The 5,970-nt window shown below is 34.8% G+C and overlaps 1 protein-coding gene across 1 annotated transcript in view; it reads right to left on the bottom strand.

Moving 5' to 3' along the window:
- Positions 1 to 483: 483 nt before the first annotated feature.
- Positions 484 to 5,970, bottom strand: part of GPC5 (glypican 5) — a 1,397,564-nt gene continuing 1,392,077 nt past the window's right edge. The window contains exon 8 of the mRNA XM_024123206.1: positions 484 to 802. Within this exon, the coding sequence (XP_023978974.1) occupies positions 645 to 802 (158 nt within the window). The 3' untranslated portion in view covers positions 484 to 644. The remainder of the gene's footprint in view (positions 803 to 5,970) is intronic.

Here is a 5,970-nt window from a genome sequence, read left to right as displayed (position 1 = left end):
TGTTATCAAAATATTCAGCTTTAAGGTTTGTCAGTGGCTAAGTTACAGTGGATAAAAATTATCAAGCATATTCAATGAAATTACATGAAATGCTCCTCGGCAATCTACTCTATAACTTATAGTCTTTCAGTAATTTCTTTCTATAACTTGCAAAATGGAAGAATCTCTTGAAAATGCATGCATACTACTTGCCATTGTTTGTTTTGATTCACTTAATGGAATTCTAATTCCAATATTTTAAGAAACACTATGTACTGTTTTCAGTGTCCTGAAAATATACCTTTGATTTAAACATTTTTCTTTTAAAAAGGAAGAGGTTGGAATTGAGGATAATGAAATTACAGATATACTAAATCCTTCTTATTCAAAGTCACTTCTGTGCTCTTTACATATGCAGGTTTAATATGTTAGAATTTAAGAATGTTTAAATTAGATTCAAAGAAGACGTTTTCAAACAGTCTTTCATTTAAACGTTGATTTTTAGATACTTTGCGAACATACCAACTTGGCTTCTAAGGTAGTGTGACATACCTTTTCATAAATATAATTGTTACATTTGAAAAGATCTCTTATTCCACTTGGAGAAAGAGAGGGGAGAAGTTAAGACTCTAATAAGACATATGTATCAGGGCAGAAAAGTTCAGTTACCAAAGCCCAGGAAGTAACATCACTGCACCCATCAGAGCCAATGCCATAGTTTCAGTTGTTGCTGTACATCCTGCTCCAGTTGTGTCTAAAGTACTACTACCGTCTGTTTGATGGATTTGCTTTACATCACTGAGGTTCATCTCATCTGGCATCCCTGTAGAGGCAAATAAGAAAAAACAGGATGATGGATAACTAGCTCACCATGATACATCTAGAACAGCTCTTAAGCCAAATCGTGGACCCCACTGTTTTATTCTTTTTGTGTAGCATTCCCTGTGTGTTTCACCTAACTCTAAAAGATGAATATAACACATACTTCTGCTCTTCTTAAATTGGAAGGTACAGGACCTTGAATGGGAGTGTTCAGAAACTTTATAAGGACAAAGCAAATCACTTTGCAGCTTTTTAAAGCACTTGGAATGTTTCTCTAAATGTTATTGAAGTAAAGCAATTTAATTAAAATGACCTGAGGTATAGCATTATCGTTTGTCCCAGAGATGTCACAACTGTAGGAACTGTGTGAAATCCTTTCTTATGAAAATAAAACCATGTAAGGAGAAATAATTAAGTAGGACATTTTTAAGAAATAAAATTTATACAGATCATATTTTGTATTAGGCTAAACTTTGCATAGGATCCTTGTTGAAATATATCAAAGAATAATAACAAATATTAAATGTTATCTTTCATACACATGCAGAGCTATGGGGATACGGGTATAGTCAATAGATCAAAGAATTTGTTAGGAGCATGGATTGCGGCTTGAAGTTAGGGATGAAGTGTTTGATTAAAGAAAAAAATGTGCAAAGTTACAGACCAAGATCTAGTCACATCCTGGTTATTACTTCTGTGTGTTGTAAAACCTGACAAATTGAGGAGGAGACCAGTTCTCAAATTATTGGGAATGAAATAGTTATTTTCTTAAAGAAGTTTACCTTACTATGGTATACCTAGGGAATTACTGATTTATCAGTTACTATCTAGTGCCACCAGTGTGTAGAGACCGTAAGACTGTCTGGATTATCCCATGACATGCCACCATCAGTCACAATTAACAAGTTTAAATTCAATGTTACTACAGCCACAAATATTGACATCGTAATTACAGTGAGACTGGAAAAACAAAGCTTCATATAAGGAAAAGTCAATATTTATGTCATTAGGTCAATACATATATATAATTCAAAGGTAAGCTCTACTGCATTTAGGGATGAGAGCATTAAAACGAAGCTCAGCTCTACTGATCTGACATATTGATTTTACAGTCTGAGCTCTTGCATTATTATTCATTGTCTGGGTACTTGTTTTGCCCTTCTGTGTCATTAGGCAAGATGAATAAACTAGCAATTCCTTTTTTTATAGGGACTGGAGTGGGGTGTGAATATTTTAGTCATGGTTTTATAGTCCTTGTTATGCTAGAGTATAACAAGGAGCTATGCAGACTCTAGGCAATTAAAAATTTTTTTCCAAGATAACTACATAAATTTGAGCTTTAAGGGATTTACTTTTCTTTTTAAAAGCACTGTGAGGAAGTGCCTGGATTGGATTCATGAATAACTTTTCCTTATACCTTCCTGAGCTGGTATTTTCCTCATTCATTCATGAGCCAGGCACTGGTCTGGGTTCAGGGGGTACCACGGTGAGTACAGGTATGAAAACAGAAACATGTTAAATCTTCCGCCTGCAAGTCAGGCAGTTCCAGGAGGGATATCCCATCTTCAGTCAGGTGCCATTTTAACATCAGAGGGAGAGATTTGATAGTTCTAAGGATGATGGTCCCTTGAGATAAGAATTACATGAAAAGAAAAAAGATCCCTTGAGGAAAGGAATTTAATTAACTAAGTGTGTAAATTATACCAACGCTCAACCAAAGACCCATAAAAGAAAAATTGGTTTGGAGATTTCTCACATTCATAAACAAAAATGAAGTAATTTAAAATAACCTTTTCTACACATAATAGTGACATACAAAGATGACAATAAATTCATGTTTCTGCCTTTGGTGGCTTACAGTCTGGCAGGGGAAGACAGATAGCCATGCTATTACAAAAACAGATGTAATATTAAAACTCAGGCACATGCCTAACGGTTGGTGCTATGAAGTGATACAATCTTACACAAGATGAGGTGTCAGTTATATACCGTCTTGTTGACAAAGGCAGGACAGAGAGGCGATGACAGCCAGTTTGGCAAGGATTAACCCTTTATCAAGGAAGATTGCCAAAATATACCAAAAGCGTTTAAAATGTACACTTACCTAGACCCCAAAGTTCCACTTTAATGGAGAAATTCCAGGGGAATAATTTTAAAAATATGCACATATTTATTCGGAAAATGTTAATCTGTGCATTGTTAGTGCCATTAAGTGTCCATTAGTAGAGAACTAGGTTAAGAAAAGTGTATTCACTTATTTTAAAAGATTCAAAAAGTAGATATTGGTACAGAAAAATGTTTTAATATAATTTTATACAGATACTTTCATGGTCTTTAAGAATCTTTGAACTCTGTTAGTCCATGGCTGCCTTTCTTTGAGAGTATGGAATCTGTCATTAATTTCTGTATTCACCTAGTAAGCATTTAGTAATAACTAGGTGAATGAATAAATTGATGAATTTAATCCAGGGCGGAGAATTACAAAACTGTAAAAATACATTTCTCCAATTCAGTTTGATCCCGCCCCAGTTTTATTGAGATATAATAGATATATAACATTATGTAAGTTTGTGTATAATATGTAGACTTGATGTACTTACATATTGCAAAATGATTACCACCATAGTGTTACCTAATGTCTCCATTATGTCACATAATTATCATTTCTTTTTCTTGGTGAGAAGATTTGAGATCTACTCACTTAACACTTTCAAGTATATAATTCAGTATTAACCACTGTAATCATCATGCTCTACATTAGCTATCCAGAACTTATTTATCTTATAACTGGAAGTTTGTACCATTTGAACAACATCTCATGTCCCCCCCACATCCCAGTCCTTGGCAGTCATGAATCTACTCTGTTTCTATGAGTTTGGCTTTTTTAAAGTTATACCTATAAGTGATATAATACGGTACTTGTCTTTCTCTGTCTGACTTATTTCACTTGATATAATGCCCCCAAACTTCATCTAAGTTGTAGCAAATGGCTGGGTTTTCTTTTTTCTCATGGCTGAATAATATTCTATTGTTTTTATATACAATACATCTTCTTTATTCATTCATTCATTGACAACTGTTAGGCTGTTTCCATATCTTGGCTATTGTGATTAATGCTGCAATGAACATGGGAGTGCAGATATCTCTTCAAGATCCGGTCTTCATTTCTTCTGGGTATATACCCAGATGTGGAATTCCTAGATCATATGGTAATTCCATATTTTAATTTTTTAGGGAAACTTCATTCTGTTTTCCGTAGTGGCTGTACCAATTTACATTCCCACAAAGCATGCACAAAGGTTCCCCTTTCTCCACATCCTTGTCAACACTTATCATTTGTCTTTTTTGATAATAGCCATTCTAACAGGTGTGAGGTGATATGTCATTGTTTCTGTTTGTTTGTTTTTGTTTTTGTTTTTTTTTGGCTGCACAGTGCGGCATGTGGGATCTTAGTTCCCTGACCAGGGATTGAACCTGTGCCCCCTGTAGTGGAAGCACAGAGTCTTAACTACTGGACCACCAGAGAAGTCTCTGTGGTTTTGATTTGTACTTTCCTGATAATTTGTGCTGTTGAGCTTTTCATGTACCTGTTCAGCATTTGTATGTCTTTGGAAAAGTGTCTATTTAGTTTCTCAAATTCAGTCTCTTTTAATATAAAGGCATAGAATTATATTACAGCAACACCAAGTGTCGAATAAAATATTAGAATTAGATGTGAACTTAGAATTTTCATCTAAGAAGAAAAGTGGTGAATGTAATGGAAAAGATTCAGTATGAGAATATTAGTAAATACTTGTTAAATAAAGTTGCTATGGATCTTGTTATGTTAAATAAAAACTATTACCCTTGGTCATTACTTGCTGGACTTGGATGGTCATTTATACCAAAATCAGTCATATTGGCAGGACATTTAGGAGTCTAATAAATCTGATACGGCTTATATAACAATTTACCAATTTTATTAGTGATTACTCCATTCTTATCTCCCAGGAAATATGATTGATAGTTCCACCCAGGGTATTGAGTCACTTGAATCTAGGATACATCCTGAACAATGCTGAGTAATTTTCCAGTTTTCCTTGGGGGCTTCCATGTAATCCAATAACAAAAGCAGAGTAATTGTATTTTTGAAGAGAAAAGGTCCATGGTAATCATGAACACCCTAACTGAAGATGATCTCTGTGATTACATATCTGACTTTCAGACAGTCTGACTAGTAAATGGGGCTATTCTCGTGAGAACCTCTTCCGTTCTCTATGGACAAATGTTTGAGATTTATTTACAGTCCCGTTGGTCGACCCTTTATAGCCATGAGTAGTCTTCCTTTTTGACAATTGTATAAGAATAATGAAGTAATTCTAATTGCTAATAAATTAAACAATGGATTAAAACATTAATGGGAGATTCTGACTATAAACCAAAGTTTACTTTAAAGTAATATGATGTATTGATATATTTCAACTCTGGGTAATGTTGGGGATTGTTATTTATTTGTTACTGCCTCAAATGAATTATTGGTTATTCTCCAATAATTAATGATAAATAGATTGTATTTTTCAGGATAGAGTTTGTAGCAGAGAAAATATTGTTTGGATCTTTTTCAGTTCCTGATGCTATTTTTTTTTAACTCCTTTATTGGAGTATAATTGCTTTACATTGTTGGTTTCTGCTGTATAACAAAGTGAATCAACTATACATATACATATATCCCCATATCCCCTCTCTCTTGCATCTCCCTCCGACCCTCCTTACCCCACCCCTCTAGGTGGTCAGAAAGCCCCAAGCTGATCTCCCTGTGCTATGCGGCTGCTTCCCACTAGCTATCTATTTTACATTTGGTAGTGTACATAGGTCAATGTCACTCTCTCACTTCATCTCAGCTTACCCTTCCCCATCCCCGTGTCCTCACGTCCATTATAGACATCTATTTATCTATTCATCTGTCGATGGACACTTAGGTTGCTTAGATGTCCTGGCTATTGTAAATAGAGCTGCAATGCACATTGTGGTACATGACTCTTTTTGAATTATGGTTTTCTTAAAGTATATGCCTAGTAGTGGGATTGCTGGGTCATATGGTAGTTCTACTTTTAGTTTTTTAAGGAACCTCCATACTGTTCTCCATAGTGGCTATATCAATTGACATTCCCACCAACAGTGCAAGAATGT

The sequence above is a fragment of the Physeter macrocephalus genome, chromosome 13, assembly GCF_002837175.3.
Source record: "Physeter macrocephalus isolate SW-GA chromosome 13, ASM283717v5, whole genome shotgun sequence".
Lineage (NCBI taxonomy): Eukaryota > Metazoa > Chordata > Mammalia > Artiodactyla > Physeteridae > Physeter > Physeter macrocephalus.
The sequence above is the reverse complement of the archived record's forward strand: the minus strand, read 5'-3'. Positions and strand labels throughout refer to the sequence as shown.